Raw genomic sequence first — 24,883 nt, 5'->3', positions numbered from 1 at the left:
CTGCAAGGAAATCGACGAGCATCTCTTGAGAAATTCACGGTCTCGGAGGTGACAGGGCGAATGTGAGCCCAGAGCAAGTTGTCGGCGAAAGCAAATGGATATATATGTTCTCAGCAATCCACGACTTGTTCCTAGTTCACCTATCGCAAAATCATCAAGATAGGTGCAAATGCATTGCCCCCCAGCAGTTTCCATGCGTGTGCTTTGTGTGGAGTTTGGTAGATCCATAGCCTGCCTCGACGGGGCTGTGTTTAGAGGGTTCCTTTCCCCACCACCGCTCCGGGTCGCCTTGCATGGCTCTAAGCGCCACAGATAACCAAAGGTGATGATTTCACTTGATAGGCTGATCTTACGCCGAAGGCATGAGACCAAATGATTTATTGCTATGATTACTCAAGTCATCTTCCTGGTAGGCTGTGTTTCTCACGTGGCATATTGTGTTCAGGCGTCTTGACGGGGTGTGGTACCGGATGTAATGCCCTGATCTGAATACGTGCACCCCTTTTTGCGTCTGTCTTCTTGTTTATATTCTTCAAGATGGGTTTGTCTGGCGACCCGCCCTTCCGAGCATGGGACCAACTCTACCACGGCCTATCCATCGACTCAGAATCAAACATCGTCCGCCATGCCAAACAGTCGCCCGGAATCTTCAAGGACTGGCTACCGGATGCACCTGGGATTGCTCTCGACTATCCAAGCGTAAAGGCCTACCTCGAAGCCGAGCTTCTGACCTCCGACCTAAACAGGTTCTGGCTCGGCCTGGTCGCGAAAAAAGATAATACGCACATTTCATCACTGACGCATCAACGCGTGCGCGGACGCGGTATCATCATCACCGAGGATCCGGGCTTGCATTTAGTGTGGATATATGATCGCGTCTATGTCAAGCCGTTGCCTAAATACTTTCTTTCGCATGCGTTCTGGGTGTTTTATCTGTCCCATCCCCATACGGATTCCGATCTCGTCAAAGCTGCTAGGGGGTTTGTCAGGTCGTATGCGTTTCTCATTCGTCATCGATCGGACTTTCTTCTTGGGACTGGGCAGGGCGAGGGGTCTGCGTTGCTTTTGCCAAAAGGTGTAAAGTTTGAGGAATTCATCCGGTTCATCAAGCGCTTTGAGCATTTCGAAAATGAACATCTCTCGCCGCGGTATGCATTTGGAGATTTACGCTTGACTCGTTTGAATTCTTGGTCCCCGGTTTTCCTCGGTCGGTTCAATTACTTCAAAGTCCATGGGCAGTATGGCGCTCAGTTCGCGCAATACTACGGGCCTATACTTTTTGTTTTTGGAATATTCGGGGTCGCCCTCAGTGCCATGCAAGTAGCTCTGGCGGTAAAGCCGCAGATACAAGCAAGTCATGGCTGGGCGGAGTTTGCTCGGACGTGTCGCGGTCTTGCTGTCACGTCTCTGGTCGCTGCAGCTGTCGTACTCGCTTGTTTCGTGGGGCTATTTCTCTTTAAGTCTTTGCGTGAGATTGTCTTTGCTGCGAGAGATAAAGCCAGGATGAAGAGGGAGCAGCAGCGCAGGCTAAAGAAGAATGCATGCATAGGTTGATAGATCCTTCTGTGTATTGAATGCAGGATTTTCTCTCACAGGAAGATGTGTCTCGTCCGCATGTGCCTCTGCTGAAGAGTCATGAAGAGCACTTGGCTCAGTGGTCGTGGCTGCTACGAGCATAGTCGATGTGGACGTCTTCGCCGCTCTTGCGCGTAATAGATGTTGGGCGCTTTTGAGTGCTCTTCAAGTAGTAGCCCACTCAGTGCCGTTTGGCCACTGTAGGCAGTCCTTGTTATCGTGGACCGATTCCTGTTGTTGGAGTTGGAGTTGTTGAAATCCATGTCGATATTCACTGTCTGCGCAACTTCAAGTGCAGAGTTTGAAGTCCTGATATACGAATCAAAGTGTTCCCGCTCATCTGTCGGGAAAATTCGCCTTCGAGATTAATGCTCGGGCATGTTCATTCCGAAGTCTTCCGTTCGCTTCTACAGTAGATATCATATCGCGGTGAAGTCCGGCATCGATGATCGAAGCGTGCCATGTAAAGGCGAAACCTCCTCCGAGTCCCGTCTGGTCTCATGTATACAAGCAAGCATGAAACGCCAACATCTGCACAACTCACAAGACTCTCAAATCACAGCTTAGTGACCCCATTACCCAGCGTCGCACTCGCCCCAGCCCTCCTCTGCTCAAACACATACCCAGTAGCGACAGGATTGAACCTTGCGACAGGCAGCACAGGCAGAGGAAACGGGGTTTTGCGCAGAGGAGTCGAAGTGAAGAAAACAGGATGAGTTATGGCTGCGTCAAAGGGTGGCATTGCTGCCTGCCAGGAAGAGTGGGGGTTTGATAGGACTGAAGAGTGCAGGGGAGGCATTGCTTCGATTTGGGTACGAGGTCTTGGTTTATGTTGTTCTTCGAGAGTGATGCGGTGGATGTCTACTGTCTGTGAGGAAGTGGTCGAGTGTTCACGTCTGATTTGCTGCTTGCATGGTGGAGTAACTGAAGAGTGGGACTGTGGATACTAGGAGATATTCTGAGTTTCTTGTTTCCATTGCTTGTACTAGATGCAAAGAGATACCTTGGGACGATGAGGCTGAAGAGCAGGGAACATGTTGTCTTTGACGAAAACAAAACGAGTCAGTATGGTCAAGGAAAGTGTGTATGGAACAAATAGTCGAGAAGGGCGTTGGAGATGCGGAGTAAAGCTGCGGAGTAAGAACAAAAGGACGTCAGCAACGTTCGGAACTAGGTAAACCATATCCCGAGGCTGATACTCGATGACGGGACAGCCGAATCCGAGACCGAGGCTTCTTTTGCGATTCTCACATGTTTCGTGTTGCATGAAGCATAGAAGGAATAGATGTTGATACGGTCGCCGCGATGATCAGGTTAATAGCGCGACGACAACGAAGGCCTCTATCACCGCACCAATTGAACACATCCGTCAAACGATTAGCGTCGTCATCGACACCTTCATCAACTCGATGTGTCAACGAACATTTGCCAATAGTCAAGATTGACAAGGCGACATTCTACCGCGAATATCCTAAAAGTACAAAGACAAAAGAAAAGGCATCGGCGGAAGCAGAAACAGAAGACAACGAGGAAGGAGCAAGCGAAAAAGGCAAGAGCGCAAAATCAACGACACCACCCAAGACACCTCCGATCTTCTCCAAGTTTTCTTTTCAATTGGCATCGAACACAAATGGACAGTCACCGAAGAAATACTGGGCAGTAGTGGCGCCTGCTTCACTGCATCGCACAGAATTTCTGCAGATACTGAACAATAGCTTCGTCTGCTTGCCTCCGACGGCGCGATCATTCCCTTTTCTTGCATCAGATGAGGTTCAAGACGAAAGGTTGCGCAGGCCGGAGGACGCAATCAAATATGTCGGATTCGATGCTGACCGAGGTGGGTTCGGTGGCACGAGTCTCAAAGGCGCGTACATGGCCGCGAGATACGAAGCACGTAAAGAAGAGACGGATTTCAGTCTGAAAGATTACCTCGAGGGAAACACCGAACTAAACCCACTGGAGTCGGCCAAAGACAAACTCGATCACGAGGCGTTGGAGAACGTGATTCAACAACTGAAGCTAGGAGATCTACTCGACAGACCCGTGAGTAGTCTGAGCAATGGACAGACGCGGAGAGCGAGAATCGCAAAGAGTTTGTTGAGTAAGCCCGAGCTGCTTCTGCTTGATGGACCATTCATGGGACTGGATCCGCCTACTGTGAGGATGCTATCGAATCTGCTACGCGACATGGCTAAGCGCAACAGTCCAAGAATCGTTCTTTCGCTCAAGCCGGACGAGCATATCCCTGCTTGGATCAATCATATGGTCTATATCGTCGACAAGAACATGTCCGTCCACGCTGCTCCCAAACAGGATGTCGTCAGGAAGATTGTCGAGTTTTCACTTCCGACTGGTCAGCGAAAGTATCCAAAGGACGCTGCCGCTTTATCGAAACTCTACAATGAGATGGTCGACTTTCCTATCGAGTCTGACGAAGAATATACGGTCATTAATGTATCTCGCGACGGATTCCCTCGATCAGACCCCCCGAGAGCACAAGGAGAAGCGATTGTCGAAATGACCGGGGTCAAAGTGGGCTACGGCGCTCTGGACTCACCCGACCGCAAGACAGTTTTGGGCAATTGGCAAGAACCGGATCAGTCAGAACCAGGTTTACACTGGACGATTCACCGTGGTCAAAGATGGGGGATCTTTGGCCCGAACGGAAGTGGCAAGACGACTTTATTGTCGTTGATCACCTCTGATCACCCACAGACATATGCTCTGCCCATCAAGCTGTTCGGCAGAAGTCGCCTGCCTTCGCCCGGCGTTCCGGGAATTTCAGTGTTTGACCTGCAAAAACGCATGGGGCATTCGAGTCCCGAAGTGCACACTTATTTCCCGAAACACCTGTCTGTGCGACGAGTGCTCGAGTCGGCGTTTGCAGATACGTTTCTGTCGAAGCCTGCGTTGACATTCGAGAATGATAGGAGCGTGGATGCGTTCTTGAGGTGGTTCGCGCCCGAGCTGGCGCCTTTGTCTGCATCTACGAGTTCCGTACTAGAGGATATTACAGCACTGAGACATAGTCGGCACCGACCGACGAAATCCCTCGAAAATCCCCAGATCATCCGCGACGACGTGCTCGAGTCGCGTCGACGCGTTTCGAGATTAACCTCATTGGCATCAGTGTCTCGAGATTTAGACTGGGCAGACGAGTCGACATTCCGAGAAATGACGTTCCCTCAGCAGCGTCTATTGTTGTTCCTACGAGCTCTAGTCGCCAAACCAGACTTGGTCATCCTGGACGAAGCATTCAGCGGATTAGACGCCGACGTCAGAGACAAGTGTTTGTTGTTCTTGTCGCATGGCGAGCGGGTGCAATGGATCGAAAAGGCCAAGGTTCCAGCTCTGCACGAAACAGAAGACGAAAAGACCACCTACCCAGAAAAAGACTCCAAAGTCCTCCGACCCTCAATCCTGGCCGAAAACGACGCCGTGTCATTCGCAGGGTTATCAGACAACCAAGCTCTGATAGTCATTTCGCACTCCGGGGACGATGTGCCTGGATGCGTCAGGGAGTGGATCTGTTTACCAGAGAGCAATAACAACAACAGTGGCGTCAACGTACAAGGACAACAAAATCAATCGAACAACCCGGCTCGACGCGGCGTCTTGCCTGGTCCTTTGGAACTGAATCCTGAGTCGTGGAATGAGATTTGGGATTTAGAGGAGATTGTCGAGGACGCCGAGGGACAAGAAGAGGAAATAGAAGAAGAGGGGTTGATCGACACATCGTCGTCATCGCCGGAGAACGACGAGGATACGAAAGGCAAGAAACAAGCAGCGAGAAAGAGGAAGGGTAAAAAGGCTGGCAAAAGAAGAGTGAAAGAAGAAAAGACGAGCGATAGCGGTCGGGTGAGAGGACAAGAAGAAGGAGAAACAGAGGGGAATGTTGATACGACACAGGATAGAACCGAGATGATGAGATTCGGGTGAGGAGATATACCCGCAATAGAACCCGAACAAGCGGCGAGACGGCGACAGCTAGACGTTACATTGTACTATACACACACACGTAAGATAGAAGAGGAAGTAAGACAACACCTCTCAATTCATTCCACTTTTTCATTCGAGAAATTATACAAACCAGCAGAAGCTGTCGTGGACCCATTCCCCTTCTCCTATATCTCCGATGAGGTGTGAACGCCCAATCCGCTTCGAGCAGTTCATGAAATCAAAAAGAATCTAAACATGCTTTGACAAGACGATCAAATGATAGCACCAAGCGCAAGCCGAATCACTTTCCATAAGCTAAGCTAAGGTATATATAGTCAAGCGCGTAGCACAGCTACAGCCCTCCTCTCATCGACGGCTCAGGTTCGAGAGGTCCATGGTGATGACAACTTCACTTCACTTTAGACTAGACGACGCCAACAAGTACAGCCATCAAGCATGAGACAATTTTGATGAATTCGAAAATATACGGCTCGGGCGGGTGGGGGTATCATTTGTTTGCGTATAGCAGAGAAGAAACGCCATGGATGAAGGAAATCCCAAATCAAGGCACAGCAAAAGACAAATCGGATGCAGCAGCCCCCAAATCAACCATCAGATCCGTCGATGATCTGTCTGTCTTTGAATATAACGCCTTGCCGGATTCGCAGTTTTATCACGGCTTCTTCACTCAAAGTCCATTCTGTGGAACGCTATACCCTCCCATTACCCGCTTCTGCCCTTGGCTGCTCCTGTCGCAGCATGCAAGTCTTCCGAGAGGAAACAGTATATAATTTCTCAAAAAGAGACGGAAAACAAAAACTCCAGTATATTGCGCCTGTGCCCCTGTTGCTGGTCCGTCTGCAAGGTCATTGCTTGTGTTGCGTTGCATTGTATTGCAATGCACCAATCTCAGAAGGGAGAAGGACAAAAAGTGATGAGCGGAAAAAGGATCCGAAGACTCCGCCAGCGCCGCGCTTGGTAATTGCTATGACTTGTTCGAAGCAAAGTTCAACTTGAGTGCAAGCAGAAATGAGGACCTTTTCCCGGTCAGTGTGCATAAGATGGACAGATGTACGCAAAACGCCGTTCAATGTATAAAATTTGTGGATCTGGTTTTTGTTTTCTCATGTTTCGTCGTTGAAGAATCTTTTTTCATGGTCTGCATGATGATTTGTGTCTTTTGTGTCCTTGTGGTTTTCGTTGCCGGGGTTTTCTTGTGGTTGCTGTCGTGTGGTATTGTAGTTGCAGATTTGTCTGTCTACGTGTCCACTATCGTATATTGTAGATGCCGGCGTTGTCTCGTCTTCGGTGTGTTTGGTGTTCATCTTGACCGCTGTCTCTTGAAGTGGTTGTCGTCTGACATTCCCTCTGTCTATATTTATTATTCTTCCGTTGCTGTGTTATACAGTCACAGTCATGCGACTTTGCGATCTTGCATATAGCTGCTCCTCAGTGTTGTGTATAAACCAACGTGGAGTGATATTGCAGTCTAGGATGTATTCGTTACTCTTCTACGACAGCTGTGTTGCATAGTATTTATAATCTGCAGTGGAAGCCTCGGGTGTTCCTGTCCTGCTCCGCTGTTGTATCATATAGCAATCGTTGGTTGATGTTGCTGTCTCGGATGTATTTGTTGATCATTTGCTTCAGTGTCTAGAGTGTAGCCAGCAACAGACGACATGTAATGCATTCGAATTCATCGGCCTCGCATCTCTCGATCGATGTCATGAAAACCAAACGACTATGTTTAGCCATCTGCTATGCTGCTCTCTCTTGTGATTCGATGATAACTGAGGTTGTAGTGGTGCATATATGTATAGGAGGAGTAGTCCTTGAGGTAAAATGTCGACTACATGAGTTTGTCTGTTTGGGTATCTCTGTCATGATCAAACGTCAACTGAGACTGGAGTCGTGCAGATATATATGCAATGAGTGATCCTTGGGGAATGTATAACATCGTAGGAGGTTGTAGTCGTCATATATGGAGGCGATGGATGACGGTCAAAGTAGCAAGGATCTCGACTGCGTGAGTGTGTCTCGTTTGTTGTTCTCTCTTATGATCAGATGTAGATAGAGAGAGTAAGTCTTGAGTACATGTAGTGAATGAATGATGCTCGAAGAGTAGAGGATGTCGGCTGTATGTGAACAAGTCTGCTCTGTTGAGCTTCATATGGATCAGATGTCGGCTGAGATTTTAGTCGCGCATATGTAAGCGATGAATGATCACAGCCGTGTATGCGATCGATGTGTGATCTTTCCAAGTGAAGAGGAGTCGGTTGTGTTCATCCGTCTGCTCTATTGTGTTTCATGTGGATCAGATGTCGGGCGAGATTGCAGTCGCGCGTATGTAGGCGATGTATGGTCCTCAAAGGTAAAAGATTATCGGACGCATTCATCTGTCCGTTTTGCTGCTTTTCCTACATATCAGATGTCGGCGGAGATTGCAGCCGCGCGTATGTAGGCAATGTACGATTATAGCCATGTATGCGGCTGATGTATGATCATCGAAGAATCGAGGATGTCGAGTTCTCATATCTGTTTATTTGCTTGTTGATCTCTTCGTGATCAAATGTCGTTTGAGACTGTGGTAACGTCGCATATATGTCATGGATAGATGATCTTGTCGAAAGAGAAAAGGACCTCGGCTGGTGTGTATTCAACAGGGTTATCGATCTGTACAGAGACAGAAACCACGTCGTCTGACGGTGTAGATGTTCCATTGTGAATGTGACGAGTGATCATCAGAAGAGGAGTGATCATCAGAAGAGAAAAGATCAAGTCAAGGCAAAGTCGCCAACGAACCCGCCATTGATCAAAGAAGCAATAAGCGCGCGCCTCGCAGCAAGGATATGTCCAGGGCCAAACTCCCTCCCAGGACTCTCGAAGCCCAGCGCAAAAGCCAGACCGTTAAGACAAGTAAACATGCCGCAGTCTGATCCGTTGGACTGAATGTTCGATTGTCGGTCTTCCTCGGTCCATTCGTCGGCGGTGTATCTGGCGCCTAATTCCATGGCGAGCCAGTCACGTGCGATGGAGAGATAAGGGGTGGATTTTTTGCAGGTTTCGTTTCTTCCCGTGTCCAGGGAGTCGTAGTGGGCGATGCGGCGGGATTTGCCTGACACACAGATGATGGTCCAGTGGGCGCCTGTGTTGATGGGCAGGAAGACGGCTTCGGTGTGTAGGAGTTTGTCACCCTGGATGCCGTGACGACGTGACCAGCGCTTGATGCTGTCGACGCCTTTGTTGGTGACGTTGTTGTACCAGACTGTGGGATAAGCGGCGAATGGAGCGGCGTTGTTGGGGCCTTTGGTGTATCCCTCTCGTTCGTTCAATGCGCTGACGAGATTGGTGAACCAGGCGTTGACGATCTCGTCGTTCAACCAGCCTGTTGGGTCATTTGAGTGGTAGCCTTTGCCTGGGATGACAGTGCCAATATCGCTGCGGGAGATTTCGACGCCGCCTGTGGTTTTTGCGAGGATGCGCGTCATGTGCGTTGTTGCTAATGCGGCATCGACTTTGGAGGACCATTCTTCGTCGAGGTCGGTGATGAAATTGCCGAGACTCTGTTTCTTTTTGAGCTCGGCAGGGTCTTGCTCTGACTCGTCTTCCTCACTCTCTTCTTCTGATTCTTCAGCTTCGAGTCTCTCTTTGACGCCGACTTTGCCTGCAAGCTTGTCGTTGTCTTCCACGAGGCTCATGTCTTTGAACTCGTGCATCTCCTCATCGTCGACTATGGCCGGATCCTGGTCCATTCTGTCGTCTAATCCGCGCGACGACAACAATCCCGAGTCGGATTTCATTGCGTCGAGGGTCTGTTGGTGGTTTCTCTTGCGCGGAACTATGTATTGCTTTCCGCGCTCGTTGATCCATGGCGCGACGTACCATTCATCTTGTTGTTTCTCATCAACAGCAGCAGGCGCCTCCTGTCCCAGTAGAATATCGAGCAGGACCTTGTTGGCAGCATCCTGTTGCTCCTTGCGAGTGGCTTCTGCTTTTTGTTCAATGTCCATTGCGACGCGTACATTTGCCTTTTCCACGACTCTGCGCGCCACGTGACTGTTCTTCATTTCGGATCTTGCTTTGTGCAGCAGTCCACTTTCTGGCACGTCTTCGTCTTCGTCCGACTCGGACCATTCTGGCAGCTTGTCCCAACGCACCTCTGCCGCGTGGTATTGCTCCATGGCGACAGCCAGGCCGGCGGGGGAAGGTCGTGGACGAGGGTGGATGAGCGACTCTCGCTGTTGCTGCTGACGCTGGACAAGGCGGCGCCACTGAATGCGCTTGATGCGCTTGACGCGGTCAAGGTCAGATGAAGGGAGAAAAGAGACTTGTTCGGCGAAAGCGACGCGCTTTCTCTCCTTGCCTGCTGCTGCAGGACGAGGACTGGAGGTGATGGCAGCGGCGGTCTTGGCGAGAGCAGCGGTCGCCGTGTCGATGCGGAACCGACGACGGTGCTCGAGGAGAGGCGACGAGTTGTGTTGGGAAGATGAAGATGACAGTCTGCGCCTCTCGATCGCCCTCTCGCTCGCGAGATCCTGGATCGCCTGCCGATCGCCCTCCGTCCAGGTGCGAGACAGGTGGTCCTCGCGCCAAGTGCGGCGCTGGACCCGTTTGTTGCTGCTGCTGCCGCTGCTGCTGCTGCTGTTGCTGCTGTTGCTGCCCTTGCTGCGGGCCTCGTCGTCGTCGTTGTCGTCTCGCGTGAGGGGAGTTACTTCCCCACGCTTGCGCTTTCTGTTGACAGGCTGCGCTGCCTGTGTCGTGGTGATGGAGGAGGAGGAGGAGGAGGAGGAGGAGGAGGAGGAGGAGGAGGGGGAGATGGAGGAGTTGGCGGCGGTGGTGGACAGCGGAGAGAGGGCGGTAGGGATGGCACCCCGCAGGGCGGAGTAGATGTCTTGGCACAGGCGCGGGATGGCGCCTGCGAGAGCAAGTCCACCACCCCTTGGCATGGTGGTGGTGATGATGATGATGATGGTGATGATGGTGGTGGTGTTGCTTTTTCTATTCTGATACAGATGAACCTGGAGAATGTGCCACGTGAGCAAAGAGAGAAAGAAAGAAGAAGGAAAAGGAAGACAGATACACAAGGCGCACACTCAACTTCGCCTCGTCCAGTCTTCACTTGAGCGGCTGGCACGTCAACAACAACAACAAGAGTGCTGCTATTCACTTGTACGTCGATCATCTCCCCGCTGGTACAACTACGCGTGACATGCCTTCTCCAGAGAACTCCTACAACTTCGCCAGCACATCCTGCCTGCTCCTAGCCTGCGCCTGTATGTCAAGTGCATCTGGCCCCTTCTTGCTTGGGTTTTTGCTTGCATTGCCATCACTTCCCACCCCTGAACTCCACAACTTGCTACCGACCAGTTCGACATGTCCCAACACTCTCCTGACCACCGTGCCGCCGTCTCGCCGGTTCTTGCCCTCTCGTCTGGCTTTGCTGATCCTCTCGCAAAACTCCCACAACATTCCTTCTGCTCTTACAGTGCCGCCATTTTCTGCTCTGCCAATCGGCATCCATGCCTGAGCCAGCTTCACTCCTGCTGGAGACTTGCCGTTCTTACCTGCTGCTGAGATGGCGATGAGGGCATTCGGATATAGTGCGAATTGGTTGTACGAATTGCGTATCGTCTCCTTGTTCACTGCCTCCAAGTAGGAGAGGTCGCCCTGTGCATACAATGTCTTGCCGAGCAGTTGTGCGTGATTTATGACGTCTGTAAGAGGTAGTGCTGCCGGTTCTGCTAGTGTCGACGCTTTTTCTATGACTGGTGGGGTATCCGCCGTGTACGGTGCTGGTCGCAGCGCTGTCGGCGTCCGTACAGCTGGTGGTGCGAGCATCAATAACGACACTGCGCTCAACCACGACGCTTCAATGAATGGCCAGATGAGGAAACAATAAAAATCAAAGTTCTCGCGACCCCTGAGCCGCTCCGCTTCACTCAGTGTGATGCTTTCAATCACAGAAGCATCGTCCGCATTTCTTTTCAGTGTGATGATTGAGTCTCGCTCCAAGCCTTCGAGTGTCTTGTGAACATTCTCGCTCAACGGCGTCGTGGGAAAGATGAATTCGGCGCGGAAGAGCTAATGTTGTTAGTTTTGGAAGATCGAGAAGGAGTACAAACCTCACCTGTGAAAGAAAGTAAACGTAATCCTCCAGCTCTGCATAGTCCATCGTCTGGTTCTCCGGGCCGCCTCCAGCCTTGACTTTCGTATACAACGCCGCCGACACCAGCGCTTCTTCGACAAACAAATGAATCGTCATGTTGCGATAGAAGCTCAGTTGGAATCTGTCAGAAGCAAAATAAGTCGATTCGGGCAGACCCTCGACCTGTCCTACAAGTGCAGGTCCGAGAACCTCGAGCGCACGTTCAACAACGGTGGCGGTGGGCTGAGTGCCGAAATGAGCCACCCTCCCTCCCTTGGCTTTCACTCGCGCGATGAGCCAATCTACTCTTCGTACCAGCTCTGACAAGCCCACACCTCTGCCGCGCAGTGTCAACAGCACAGTACCGATGAGAGCAGTGGGCATGACTACAGAAGCAGCATTGATGTCTGCAAGAACCTTGAATCCGAGGGTGGCAAGCATCTTGCGTCTGATGTTTGCATCATAGGAACCCTGAAGTCCCGGCTGCAGGCGAGTCGTCTGCTCAGTGACAAATTGACGCAACGACCATGGCTGGTGGAAGCGCACATCGACGCGACCTAGCTTGAGAGACAGAATACTTGACGATGACAAGAAGTTGGTCAGTGATTCCTTGGGCTTTGGCTGCCCAAGCAATTCCGAAATGTAGGAGCTGCACCAGTAATTAGTGAGTTACGAAAAAGAAAGAAGAGAAAGCCTTACTCGACTTCTATGACCTTGTCATATTGAGTGCTGACAGGACAAATGATTGCATCTTCGACAGAACCCGAAAGGATTGATTCGAGGATGAATGATAAGATGCCGAACTTTGGCTGTAACAGCTTTCCAGTCCTCGAACGTCCTCCCTCTGTTGATCGTCTCTGTTAGTACAAGTTGAAGATGTGTTATAGTTAGCAACTCACCAACAAAACACTCAAAGTTGTATCCTTCTCGGAGAAGCGTATCGATATATGATTGCACTAGAGTCGTGTACAAGGCATCATCTCCAAAACTTCGACGAATCCACATGGCACCTGTATCGAATGATCAGCGATGATCAAGTCAAAGAGGTCGAAAGACATACCGGCATGTTGTAGAAATGGTCCGACAACTGGAAAGTTGAGGTTATCACCAGCGACGACTGTCGGCAAAGCCAGACCGAGTCGATAGCAGATCAGCTGAAGAGAGACATAGTCAACGTGAGACCTGTGGCAAGGCAAGAAGATGATGGGTTGTTTCTTCTTTTCGGCTTCCTCTGCGACTGCACGAAGGCGAAGGACTTCTTCACTGGAAACGTGGATGCCTGGTAAGTGAATTAGTACAAGATAAAAGAACATAAGGCGAATCGAAAAATACCTTGATGATAAGCCCGGGTCAACAACTGGGTGGCAAGATAATACGCGCCGCGGATGAATCTACGACTCTCCATCTTGCAAATCATTTTCTCGGTCCACTCATCGCAGACTTCTGCCAATTGCGCCTCTAGCTCTCGTTTCCGTGCTTGTGCTCCTTCTGGCAACAAGCCCTCGGTAATTTCAACATCAACCCTTTTCTCGGCCAAGTCCTGGATTTTGTCGAGCAGTCTCGGAGTCCTCATGATCATGTTCTTCATGCGCTCGCTGAATCCTTTGTAAAAGATCTCTTGACCGATGATACGATCATACGATCGCCACCCTGTGCCGGAGACATGGAGACCGAGTTCACGAAGGAAATCAAAAGGGGCTGATCGAAACGAAGCATATGAACTCAGGAGCTGTTGCTCCGGAGAGGTCTTGGGGTCATTGGGTAGTCTTGGTGCATCAGAGGAAGCAGTCACTGTCGGAGGATGAAGTGTGAGTCTGTCACCAAGTATAGATATATCTGGGGCCCCGGAGTTTGACAGAGTGGAAGAAGTTTTTGAGGAAGCCATGATGTAATTGTGTTATAGTAATCGTATGGTCATGATTGCATCGCTGAATGTCTTCTCGTGTAGGCAGTCAAGAGTTACACGGCGACAATGCCGAGGTCGACAATTGCCTTTACCCCAGGATCTCGTGGTCACTACTACACTAAGGTACGTAAGGTACAAAAAGATGTAAACAGGCTGGCCAGCCACAAGCGTTGGATGGCGGCGCGGGGCAAGTCTCGAAGATCAAAAGGATCTTATCTTATCAGATGTCATCTGGCTGTTGTCGACATGTGTTTATTTGACCCTGACATGGCCACCTCTTGTCTCTTTGTCGTATAGTCATATAGGGAAAGAAAAATGGCTGCCGACAAGAAGAGTATCGTCTTCTTCCACCCAGATCTGGGTATTGGCGGTGCAGAACGTTTAGTCATAGATGCCGCCGTCGGTCTGCAGAATCTAGGACATAAAGTGACCGTCTATACTTCATATTGTGACAAGTCACACTGTTTCGAGGAAGCAAGAGACGGTAAGCCCTTTGTTTGTTATTGTTTCATTATTTTCTTTCATTCTAAGAAAAAGAAGAATCTCAGGCTGAATCATGTTTCCTCTTGTAAATAAAAAGGCACCCTCGATGTCCGTGTACGCGGAGATGGCTTCATCCCTCAAACAATCGCTGGTCGATTTTCCATCTTTTGCGCCATTCTCCGGCAGCTCCATCTCGTCCTGGCCATTACTCTCATTTCTTCCGAGCTCGACACGTTGAAGCCGACGCATTTTTTCATTGATCAGCTTTCTGCAGCTGTGCCGCTTCTTCGGTTGCTGTATGACAACGTCGGCATTTTGTTTTATTGTCACTTTCCAGATCAGCTGCTGGTACAGAAAGAGACTAGTGGATTGCTGGGAGCCGTCAAGGATGGTTACAGGATTCCTTTCAATTGGATCGAGTCGTCCAGCACGGCTGCCTCGGACGGTATTGTTGTCAACAGCAACTTTACCGCATCGGTGGTCAAGCGTGTCTTTCCACAATTGAACAACCGAGATCTCAAAGTTGTCTATCCATGCGTCGATATCTCTGCCGCTACGGATGAGAACAGAAAAAGCCTGTGGCCTGACCGGAAGGTCTTTCTGAGCATCAACCGCTTCGAGAAGAAAAAAGATGTCGCGCTGGCCATCAAGGCTTTTGCTGGACTGGAAGAAAGAGAGAGGAAGAATGCGCTACTCGTCATTGCCGGTATTTTTTTACTTTTCCCTCTTTTCGTATCTTAAATTAACGAACAAAAAGGCGGACATGATCCTCGCATCCCCGAAAACGTGCACACCCACGTCTCGCTCCAAGCTCTCGCAGACTCCTTTTCCTTAAATCACACCACCCTTCGCTCCAACGAATTCACTCATTCCTCACAAATAACCCCCGACACGTCCATCCTGTTCCTTCTCTCCTTTTCCGACAAGCAAAAAACCGACCTCCTGGCCTCTGCTTCACTACTGATCTACACGCCTCAAAACGAGCATTTCGGCATCGTACCTCTAGAAAGCATGTTGTCGCGCGTGCCCGTGCTAGCAGCCAACGAAGGCGGACCTCTAGAGACAGTCGTCGAGGGCTCGACCGGCTGGCTCAGAGACATCCGGCAGCCGGCGCAGTGGACCGCCGTCATGCAAAAAGTGCTTGACCTCAGCAATGGCGACAACGGCAAGCGGTTGTTGAAAAACATGGGACAGGCGGGCCGCGAGAGGGTGTTTGATATCTTCTCAAAGGAGGCTATGGCTAGGTCGTTGGATGAGTCGCTGCAGGGGCTTGTGGGCCAGTCGGCGAGACTCAAGAGGAAAGAGGCGGAGATGGAGTTGAAGAAGTTGCCGTTGAATGGTCGGGGAGGAAAGGCGGATTGGACGCTTGTTGGGTTCGATGTCCTCGCTGCTATTGTTTTTGTGGTTGTTCTGGTGTGGTGTTTACTGTGATTGCACAAATCTACAGCAAAGATCGTCCATCAGGACTGGTACTGTACACGGGATGCTGTCAACGCCAGACTAGACTATGTCCTTTACTTCTTCAATCCCTTGGACTTGGCCTTGACTCTAGCCAATAGCTTCTGCAAGTCCTCACCACCACTTTCCTTCTGGTCCTCATCACCGACCTTCTTAGCCTTTTTCTTTTCTCTCCGCCTGATCGCCTCGTCGTCATCATCATCCACAACTCTCTCCTTTCGCTTCTTCCTGCCCTCCTCGAGCAAAGCCTTCATACCCTCAGTATTCTGGAACCTGGGGTTCGTAGGATCGATAGCAAACTCATGACTCTCAAACAACCCCCTGAATCTCGGATCTTGAGTCTCGATCTTGAAGTCCGCACCATCCGGCTTCTGCGCCTCGTCGTCCTTCTTCGCGCCCTTCCTTCCTTTACGCTTAGCTGCTTTTTCTGCTTTCACAATCTCGGACATGTTGAAGTGACGCATCGAAGCGTCGGCCTTGTCGTCGACCATGAGCAATTCGAGCTCGGCGCGTTGCGACGCCGTGGCGCGAGCGGCCTCTTCTCGCTCGGCGCGGTTTTTGGCCTTTTCGGCTTTGAGAGCTTGCGTTCTGGCTTTTGCGGCGCCTTGCGGGTTCGAGAAGAAGGGGTCGTCGAAGCCTAGGTCTTGGTCTTGCTTGGGTTCTTCTTCCTCGTCATCAGAGGCAGCGGCAGAGGGATCGGCGCCGGCGCGTTGGGCTTTGGCGCGCTCTTTGCGCTGCTGCTTGCGCTCTTTTTCTTTGCGGATGTAGCGCTCGCGCGTCGTCTCGTTGACTGTCGAGGGGTCGTTTTCGAAAATGCTGGATTTCTTGTTGTCTTTGCTGCTGTCTTTGTCGGCGGCCGAGGTGGATAGGCCGGATGTAAAGGTGATTTGCATGTCGCCTACCGGGGCGCTTTCTTTGGCTTTTTTGCTTGCGGATGTTGATGATGAGGATGAGAGACCTAAGGCGGCGCGCATCTTCTGGCGTTGGATCTCTGCTTTGCTTAGTTTAGGTGCTTCGTTCTCATCACCGTTGGTGTGTGCTGGTGCTGCGTCTTCGTCGTCGTCGTTGTCGCTGCTGTCACTACCGATATAGGCTTGCAGGTCATTCTCGTCGATCTCCGCACGCGAGAATGCTCTCTTCTGCACTTCTTTTCTTGTCGTGTCGTCGGCGTCCCATGTCAGTCTGACTTTTGAATGTGTCAAGGCGTCCGTGACAAAGTCGTTGGGTTTGTAGCCTGGTGGTAGCTTTGTGCACTCGTCGCGGGGCTCGTCAGTGTCAAAGTCAACCTCGTCAGGAACGAATCGCAGATCGAAAAAGTTGGCCGTCGTCAGGTATTCGCGGCCGTCCATGTCGTCGTAGATGGCTTTTGCCGTCTCGGGCGTGTCGAAAGTGATGACAGCATAATAATACTTCAAGCGATCGAGTTGGTATTGACGTAGTTTGGCACTGTCAAAGTCCTCGCCTGTGTCTTCCTGCAAGAGTTCTTTCTTGATACGCTCCTCCTCTTCGTCCGAATCTTCTTCGTCTTCTTCAGACTCGGAATTGTCTTTGTTTGAAGCAAAAATCTCACGCGGTGGTCCTTCGAGTTCTTCTCTTTCGAGACGCTCTTTTCCAAACTCTGATGGGTAGATGACCACTTCTTGCACGCCTTTGCCTCCTGCTGGTGCGAAACTCTGTGCCACAGCCATCAAATCTGCAGCGCGAATATTGTCCCAATCGAGATTGACGACAGCCAGTCTGTTCGTAACTTCGCCAACTGGAACTTCAGATGCTTGCTGCTCGTCAGGAAACTCCACCACCCCGGCCTCGTTGTCTTCTTCGTCGTCGCTGTCTTCATCAGAACTCTCCTCGTCTGACGAGGAGTCAGAAAATCCTCCTTCACGAGCAAAGTCTCTAACACCAGCGCCTTTACGCTCTACACGATCGAGTTCAGCCTGGACCTCATCGTCGTCGTCTGCCTCTTCTTCCTCGTCCTCGGATCCTTCATTACTACTACCCACAACCTCCCTGTCCCCTTTCTCACCCTCAATCCTATAAAACTTCTCCAGCTCCTTCTTGCCACTTCCCTTGCCTAATCTACGTCCATATCGATCCACGGACGCCTTCTTGCTGAAATCCTCATCCTTGAACATGCCCGCAAATCGCTTGTCGACATTGACGCGAGAGTGCTTGGCCGACGGCAAGCGGTAGCGCGGGTCTGATGAGATGGCGGCGAATCGGGGGTCATTCTGTGCTGCTGTTGTTGGTTTGTCGCTGCCGCCGCTCTTGCGCGACTTGGGTTTTGTTTGGGAAGGCATGGCTTTTTCTTTTGGCTCTTTCCTGATTTGTTCGAGAGGCGAAAAAGAAGGCCCGCCGTGAGTGGACTTTGTCTATACCTTGAGCCGACAATTGATTGAGATGACTTGTATACAGATCAGAAACACAGAAATAGCGATGGTTATATGTACTGCATGTATGATAAAAGGAGAACAAGTCAAGTCAAGCCAACTTTTTTTCCTTTCAAAACTCCGAAGAAAGCTCATAATCGCCGACCGAGGCTTCTGATCTCTGCCATCTGATAAGATAGGACCTCGCCAAGATATCTCGCGTGCATGTGCTCTAGGGCGACCCTGGTTGCGGACCATATTGCTTGGCGTTTCTTGTGCTGGACCTCATCCCTTGGCCCTTTCGCACGGTATTGCTCTGCTTCCAACATGATTATTATCTTGACGTGATGAAGACGTTCCGGTGTTGCAGACGCAGAGGATGCTCTTATTAGTGACATGTAGCGAAGAATATAGTGGCGGCGTGCAGTAATAGTATGAACGAGCGCATTGAGTAAATTACCCGGGGCATGCTCTGCAAATAGCGACGACACACATGTCCTCTCTTCAGACATGGCCTTGCCGCGCCTTGAGGATGAACGTCCCTGAATACTAAATCAATTGCATAAGTCGCCTTTAGCTGAATCTGCTCCTGCAAGACGTATCACTACAGTGATGAGATATAGGTAGGTATGTTGGTAGGTGTTCACACCGGGCTCACCTCACTTTCATACCAGCTTCACCTCACATGCACGCCGTCTGCACCCATATTTCATTCAATTTTCATGAATGCTATGACTTGGTATACACATGGTATTCAGTCAGATCTGTTTTGATCTTGATTTAGTGGTTGTGCAATGTTTATTGCAGCTATGATACTATATTTGTTTTGATCCGCTCAGCGCTCACTTCCTGTTCACTTGGCCTTTGCTCAACCTTTACTCGTTCCTGACCTAGTACTAAATTGGTCCTCAAACTGTGCTTGATACAAGAGCATGTGTTTGATGAATGTTAGCTACACACAGTAAGGGCCAGTCAGGATGGTTGAGCGTGTTGCGGATGGTGTTGCAAGTTTGAAGTTCACTTACTGGTAAGCGGCGAATGCTATGGTTTGATCAAGTGGCCACCTGTGCAGAGGCAGTTGAGCACTCGAAGCATGGTCTACAGGTCAGACAACTACTCTGTGCAAGAGGCAGAAAGGGAGCAACGGCGTCACCGAAGAACTCGAATTGGCAGAGTCACGAAGGCAGAAAGTGGAAAGTAGTTTGTAGTAGGAATTACTGTATTTCATTTAATGCCCCATGGGCAATTATGATCATACGGATCATAACAAGATATCATAATTAGGTCCACTAATGCATGGCCTATTCCATAAACCCCGTTACCATGCAGCTTCAATCCGTTCCGTGAGGCAGACGGATCTCATCTTCTGAATGCGATGAGCTTAGATGGAGTGCTTGTTGGCCGAAGCGGAGCCCTCGTGCTTGGTCTGGTCAAGCTTGTCGGAGGCAGCGCCGAGAGCACCAGAGGCACGGTCGGAGATGGAGTCAGATCCGGGAACGTTGCCTGTATCACATTAGCAAGATGTTCGAAACATGGAATTTCCGAGAGATGAAAACGCACCCTTGGCCTGCTCCTTGTTGGCCTCCTTGCTGGCCTCAGCAGAAGTTCCCTGAACTGATTCCGAGATGTATTGAGCGGCGTTGGAGATGGAGTTGGTAACCTGGCCGACGATCTAGGAGTATGTCAGACAGTGTGGCACATTGGAGGTAGAAAAAAGCGGAGACTTACACCCTCGTTAGGCTTGTTGGCGTTAGGAGCAGACATATTTATAGAACGGGTGGGAATTGGTATGGGTTTGGTTGATGGAAGTTATTTGGATTGTAGTGAGAGAGTTGTGGATGCAAAAACAATGACTGACGCAGGAGATGGTCTTCATTTATGTGCTTGAGTTGTCTTTGTTTTGGATATCTGGGCCCCGCAGATAGCTCAGGACTGACATCATGGGCAATGACGCGGGGATGACGTTCGCCGCTTTTCCGTCCAGCCCAGACTCCCGAGGCTTGCTGGCTAGCGTACAAGTCGCCTAAAGCTCCACTATAGAGCAACCTCCTAGTCCACGAAGAGCCAACGGATAAAGGTAAAATGAATCTAAGGCAGCATTGACTGAGAGCTGTGCAATAGCAAGGTATTGAGGTCTTTTCTCATGCTGCAGTCAGACATTGAGAGACGATCGATGCATTGGAGTAGATTCAGTGTATCCCCTCCTGGTAAAGCATAAGTTAACCCTTCGACATGCTTGTAATTCTCACTGTACAGTCTCACTGGTCTAGGCTACCTTCAGCAATTTCCAGGTGACTTGCAAGCAAGATAGCGGTGTTCTCCAAGCCATCCCACTTAGCCTCACAGTAAGGGGCCTACACGTGCCCTGATCACCCAAGCTGATCGCCAGGAACGGAGGCTCTCCAAGCTCGTGATGCGGGGCTACAATTTTGCCACTAAAGAACTAAACAAGGGAATATGCGTCACATGCTTGAGGGACTTATGGTTGCTAGGCAAGGAACTATTGTGTCTGGACTACAAGAACGTACGTGGCATCTCCAAATTAATCCACACGTTTCCACAATTAAATCTTATGGCGGGATGTGGAGATTCTGCTGCTATGGCGCAGTCGAATCTGGACCGATTCCGCCTTTTTGCACCATCGGCGGATGCGGTCTCATCATGGCGTTGCACGTATACGCATGCGTCCGTCAGGATCGCCGCTTCGAATCTCGATTTCGGAGCTTCGCATGGCGTACTTTTCACTCTGCGGCTCCGTCACGAGGACAGTGATGCCTTGCTTGTAGTGTGCATAGCGTAAATGTGACGACGCTGTCGTATCTCATTCGAAACCTGTACGCCTCTCAGGCCTACGTATAATGACATAGCTTGCCCTGGCATCGAGACACATTCCTCTAATTCATTTTCTACTACCTGGCAACTCGCATTGCATTCCTACGACTTGTGAACTTGGGCTCTGTACAGGCAAAGTGCTCCGTAGCACACCATGTCCGCAAGCACTTGTTTTATACTGCTAGGAAGAGATCGTACCCACTACCGCCAATCGGATAGCAATTGAGGCGCTGAACCAATGTCATGGGACTTACCGTAGTGGGACAAAGAGAAAGACCAACAAATTCTACTTGAGTTGCTCAAATTGTGCATGCTATGCATTGAATTTCACCACCTGGAAAAGGTCCTTGGCGAATACAAGAAGCCGGTCTTGCCTAAACGTCTCAACTCTCGCATGAATGGGTTCAATATTTGATCAGTTTTAGTCTTGGGTCATATCGGATTGATCATGTGGTACCGTTCCCCCTGAGCTTTACTGCTTCTGGTCTCACCAACAGCTGCGAGAGCGACCTCACACCATTTTGGTGTGAAAAAGGTAAGGTCCGTCCCCTGGATTCGAAGTCTATAACCCCAAGCAATTGGTCGGGGTGACACGCAGCAAGATCTAAGCGGGCGATGAACTCGTTTCGCCGATCCTGAGCAAAGGGTACGCCACGCTTCGTATAAAATCTGGCATTACGAAGAAGAGCTGCATCACGATGAGCAGAAAAAGAACAGCCTCGTTGGCACACTGCAGAAGGCTATAATCCACTTTCAGGCATCAGGATAATTCAGCAAGGTACTTCTGGTACTGCCCGCAGCACGCCGAAATTGAAGGCCACCTGGCGCTTCAACCTAGTACCCCGCCATGGCAGCCAGCGAACCCCACCTCGGCAAGATTTGCGAGAGGCTGGCTCGAACCACAACGCCATGCTACGATATGCGCGCAGGCGTTGGGGTACAAACGAAAAGCAAATCGTAAAAGTAGGACATGTGATACTGTTCATTTTGGGACGATACAAAGTCGAGATTCGATGTTCGCATATTCGGACATTCGCCATCTGCTATACCACTGGTATATGTCTGACGGTGAGGTTGATCTGCATTGCAGTGCGCCTGCATTTTTTTGACGGCTAGGTCACCACGACTCATACCAGTTGTAAGAGTCGGGCGCAGAGCCGCATCATCTGTGATCCTTGCGACAGATCTTTCTTGGGTCACAGATTAGCGACGAAGATCAGTTCTCTGGTCATCGGTTATACAATTGCTAGACTCGCCACAAAGGTGGGTGACACAGTGTTGACACCAACGCGTTCGTGGCAATACTCAATGTAGAATACAATGATATAGGGAGTGATAGATTAAGAACATGTTATGTAGAATTGTACAGAATTATCAAAATTGGAACCAAAAAAAAGACATGGAGACCCTGTCCGAAGTTTTCCACAGAACATGTGTAATCGGGAAGTCGAGTCGCGTGAAAAGGACTTGGCCAACGAAAATGAATTAAAATGTCCAATCCTAGCTAAACTTTTGTATCGTGTTGCTGTTCCCTGCAATCTCTCAGCCCTCAGCAATTGCTCAAAGCCATCTGCATCCTATTGTAAATTCATCTTGGGCAACACACGCTAGCTCCTGGTGTCGCGTGCAGTCATGAATTTCATCCTTGGTCTTCCACAATACGTGGCCTAACTTCAGCACTGTAGTGTGCCGCAACCAACCATAAATAGCAGTCCTACTGCATGAAAATCCAGACTGATTGATGGAGAGGGTGGAATATGGAGATACGACGCATGACTCCTGCCGGCGAACGTTTTCTCCCACCGGAAAGTTGTAAGATGTGAACTGAGCAATATGATTGAGTGCTGCAGGAGGGGATGCCGATATTCTGGAGGTCCATTATGGTAGTGAGAAAAATTGCCCAGAGGTAGCAAGTAAGTGAAGCACGGAGGCCCCTCTATCCATGTTCATGTCTTTGGCTTCTTCGAGGCGGACTCTTCGACGTCTTCGTCGTCTTCCACTTTCTCATCACCGTCTTCTTCCTCTTCCTCCTGCTCTCCTCGCTTTCTCTTGGTTTCTCTCTTCGGTTCCACATACTCCCTCATGACGAATGGCGCCATCGAAGGCCCGCCTTTGAGCATCTCGTCCCATTGTGCCTGGGTATAGGTAGTGGTAGTGGTAGCAGCTGCAGCAGCAGCAGCATCAGATACAGAGTTAGGGGAGGACTCAGACATATCATCCTCATATCGGCCATTTCCAATGCCTTGCTGACAGCGATGAGCGCCTCCTCGGTTAGTGGGGGAGGTCACTCGAAATCCTCGTAGAAATTCATGATTGCTTCAATGGGAAAAGGGGAAGAAGAGTGGTAAGACTGCTTCATATACTTGTGGATTTTCCTTCGTTCGCGATGCCAGCGTAGCGGAAAAGAGCATGGCTAGTGTGAGTGAAGGCCATGTGGAATATGTGGACCATATGAGCCATAAGAACGGCGTCTATCACTAAGTGTATCACGGTAGTCATTCACATATTGCGGCCCGGTTCACTTTACTTCGCCCACATCACCATCACCTGCACATGTACACACTTTGATTTATGCCCTGTTGTTGCTACTCCGCTTCTTTATCTCACTCCTTCATGATATGACATTCGCTTTCATTGCACGACCATTTTATAACCTTCTACGCAATTAATCACTCAGTATTTTACTTCCCTCACCGACCCTGCCGGCAGCGCCAAGGTCGTGCAGATGAACAACGACACCGAATTAATACAGGTCTTTATCCACGCGTTGCCGATGCTCTCTGAAACCCTAGCAGTAGCAGGCAGCAGGGGACAGGGGCACAACCGACACAATCTCACGTTTTGGCCATGACTAGTTATAGTACTCTGCAGAACCCCAGAGAGCAAGAGGGATCTCGAAAGATAAGGCCGAGACGGAGATGCACTTCTCTTGGTTGTGTGTGCCTGGCGGTCAGCGCGAGCGCTTCGAGGTGATTGCCACGAGAATTGTTCGTACGTTCTGTACATTGTCGACGCGCCCTCATGGAGTGCCGAGTGATCGAGTCGGAGGCCTACCTGCATTGCACGCTACCAGTATAGGGAAAGAGTAAGGCTGGTAAGATGATATCTTGTATTCGCTATTTAGTGAAGCACGACGACACAGGGTAAGGAGCATATCGTTTCACAAAGGTAGGTGGAAGAAGATGTTTCTGCATGGTGTTCCTACTCACTCTTCGGATATGGCTGCCTTGATATACCACATATTGGCCACCGGGTCACTTACAAGACGTGTTCGTCTATCTTCACCGCCATGCTTCACTTGCTGTGTATCAGCACCTGCCGAACTTCCGCCATGAAGTTCGTTAGGGAAGTCACGCAAAGTGATTTTTCATATCGTCGCATCATGCCTATTACTTACTTTGGACTTTGTTCCTCGAGGAGGCCATCCCAGCTTCGAGCATGGAGGAATATGTCGCGGTCTCACGCGACGTGGACCTGGCCACTAGCCCAGGAGAAGATCCCGAGCTCTCCTCAGCCGCTGCCTCCACGCCTGCCTCTGCTGCTGCTGCTCCTAGCCTGGCCCTTGCCTCCGCCTCCACTTCTGCCTCTGCTGGTGCCTCTAGCCTGGTCTTTGCCTCTGCCCCGTCGTAACTACGAGATGAGCGAGTCGAAGACTGGCCTCCGTTAGAGTCTTCCAAGACGACGGACATAGGGGATCAATTTTGCTTCTCAACGAGAAGGCTCCTCGTTCTCTGGAAGAGGAAGAGGAAAAAGAGAACGAGAAGCCCGCTTACGAGAAAAATATCAAGAGAGGAAAGGGCAGATATTAACAAAATCAAAGAGGCCGACGTGCTTAGAGAGCTAGGGCCCTCTGATCTCTGATACCCCCCGCACAACCCCATCATGTGTGGAGATGAGGTTCATATGCTCCATATGTTTGTCACTTGACACACCGCAACAGTTCCTCGGCACTGGCGTTAATCTCGTAATGACTCGACATATGAACAATGACCAGGTCGGCTCATGTCCCGTACAACCTCGGAACCTTTGTGACAGGAACATCTTTTCCTTGGCACACGTGAGCTGTCACCCGAGACACCCATCTACATGGGACTCAGCATTGGCACAGGTGGGTCAAGGTCGTCTGTCGCTTGACAAGGTGCACCTGCAGCGGAGATTGATGCACAGATCAGTTCCCCC

At 50.3% G+C, this 24,883-nt stretch overlaps 6 protein-coding genes across 6 annotated transcripts; 2 read left to right on the top strand and 4 right to left on the bottom strand.

Moving 5' to 3' along the window:
- Positions 1-2,880: 2,880 nt before the first annotated feature.
- On the top strand, positions 2,881-5,514 carry AAFC00_001924 (uncharacterized protein; the record flags this gene model as incomplete). Its single annotated transcript, XM_069341187.1, has 1 exon — positions 2,881-5,514. The coding sequence occupies one exon, from the start codon at positions 2,881-2,883 to the stop codon at positions 5,512-5,514; it is 2,634 nt and encodes an 877-aa protein (XP_069204698.1).
- Positions 5,515-8,288: 2,774 nt separating this feature from the next.
- Positions 8,289-10,460, bottom strand: AAFC00_001923 (uncharacterized protein; the record flags this gene model as incomplete). The annotated part of the gene is made up of 1 exon (XM_069341186.1): positions 8,289-10,460. The coding sequence occupies one exon, from the start codon at positions 10,458-10,460 to the stop codon at positions 8,289-8,291; it is 2,172 nt and encodes a 723-aa protein (XP_069204697.1).
- A 283-nt stretch (positions 10,461-10,743) lies between these two features.
- On the bottom strand, positions 10,744-13,544 carry AAFC00_001922 (uncharacterized protein; the record flags this gene model as incomplete). Its single annotated transcript, XM_069341185.1, has 6 exons — positions 10,744-11,595; positions 11,642-12,308; positions 12,359-12,503; positions 12,559-12,669; positions 12,720-12,938; positions 12,992-13,544. 6 exons carry the CDS (start codon positions 13,542-13,544, stop codon positions 10,744-10,746), a joined length of 2,547 nt encoding a protein of 848 aa, XP_069204696.1.
- Positions 13,545-13,880: 336 nt separating this feature from the next.
- AAFC00_001921 (uncharacterized protein) lies at positions 13,881-15,479 on the top strand (the record flags this gene model as incomplete). The annotated part of the gene is made up of 3 exons (XM_069341183.1): positions 13,881-14,049; positions 14,146-14,754; positions 14,806-15,479. The coding sequence occupies 3 exons, from the start codon at positions 13,881-13,883 to the stop codon at positions 15,477-15,479; spliced, it is 1,452 nt and encodes a 483-aa protein (XP_069204695.1).
- An 83-nt stretch (positions 15,480-15,562) lies between these two features.
- AAFC00_001920 (uncharacterized protein) lies at positions 15,563-17,803 on the bottom strand (the record flags this gene model as incomplete). Its single annotated transcript, XM_069341182.1, has 1 exon — positions 15,563-17,803. One exon carries the CDS (start codon positions 17,801-17,803, stop codon positions 15,563-15,565), a length of 2,241 nt encoding a protein of 746 aa, XP_069204694.1.
- Positions 17,804-19,253: 1,450 nt separating this feature from the next.
- AAFC00_001919 (uncharacterized protein) lies at positions 19,254-19,636 on the bottom strand (the record flags this gene model as incomplete). The annotated part of the gene is made up of 3 exons (XM_069341181.1): positions 19,254-19,375; positions 19,433-19,544; positions 19,601-19,636. 3 exons carry the CDS (start codon positions 19,634-19,636, stop codon positions 19,254-19,256), a joined length of 270 nt encoding a protein of 89 aa, XP_069204693.1.
- Positions 19,637-24,883: the final 5,247 nt, after the last annotated feature.

The sequence above is a fragment of the Neodothiora populina genome (assembly GCF_041146345.1).
Source record: "Neodothiora populina strain CPC 39397 chromosome Unknown canker_contig_13, whole genome shotgun sequence".
Classification (NCBI taxonomy): domain Eukaryota; kingdom Fungi; phylum Ascomycota; class Dothideomycetes; order Dothideales; family Dothioraceae; genus Neodothiora; species Neodothiora populina.
The sequence above is the reverse complement of the archived record's forward strand: the minus strand, read 5'-3'. Positions and strand labels throughout refer to the sequence as shown.